General features: G+C 60.2%; 1 protein-coding gene across 1 annotated transcript in view; it reads left to right on the top strand.

Annotated features, from left to right (window-relative positions):
- Nucleotides 1–347, top strand: part of SNRNP200 (small nuclear ribonucleoprotein U5 subunit 200) — a gene marked incomplete at its 5' end in the record, with an annotated part of 78,572 nt that overhangs the window by 26,605 nt on the left and 51,620 nt on the right. Inside the window, 1 exon segment of the mRNA XM_017739196.1 lies at nt 1–132. Coding sequence (XP_017594685.1) covers nt 1–132 — 132 coding nt within the window.

The following is a 347-nucleotide window of genomic DNA, read 5'->3' on the forward strand; positions in this document are numbered from 1 at the left end:
CATCCGCAACATCGAGATGACGCAGGAGGACGTGCGGCTGGTGGGGCTCAGCGCCCCGCTGCCCAACTACGAGGACGTGGCCACGTTCCTCAGGGTGGACCCGGCCAAGGGCTTGTTCTACTTCGACAACAGGTACTGGGAAAAACGGGAGAAGCTTTTCCAGCTGGATTTCCATCCGTCCTTCCGTTCATCCAGCCATCCCTGGATCCATCCATCCATGGATCCATCCCTCCTGGATCCAGCCATCCCTGGATCCATCCCTCCCTGGATCCATCCAGCCATCCCTGGATCCATCCAGCCACCCCTGGATCCATCCCTCCCTGGATCCATCCCTCCGTACCTCCATG

Source organism: Corvus brachyrhynchos, unplaced genomic scaffold (assembly GCF_000691975.1).
Source record: "Corvus brachyrhynchos isolate BGI_N302 unplaced genomic scaffold, ASM69197v1 scaffold617, whole genome shotgun sequence".
NCBI classification, from domain to species: domain Eukaryota; kingdom Metazoa; phylum Chordata; class Aves; order Passeriformes; family Corvidae; genus Corvus; species Corvus brachyrhynchos.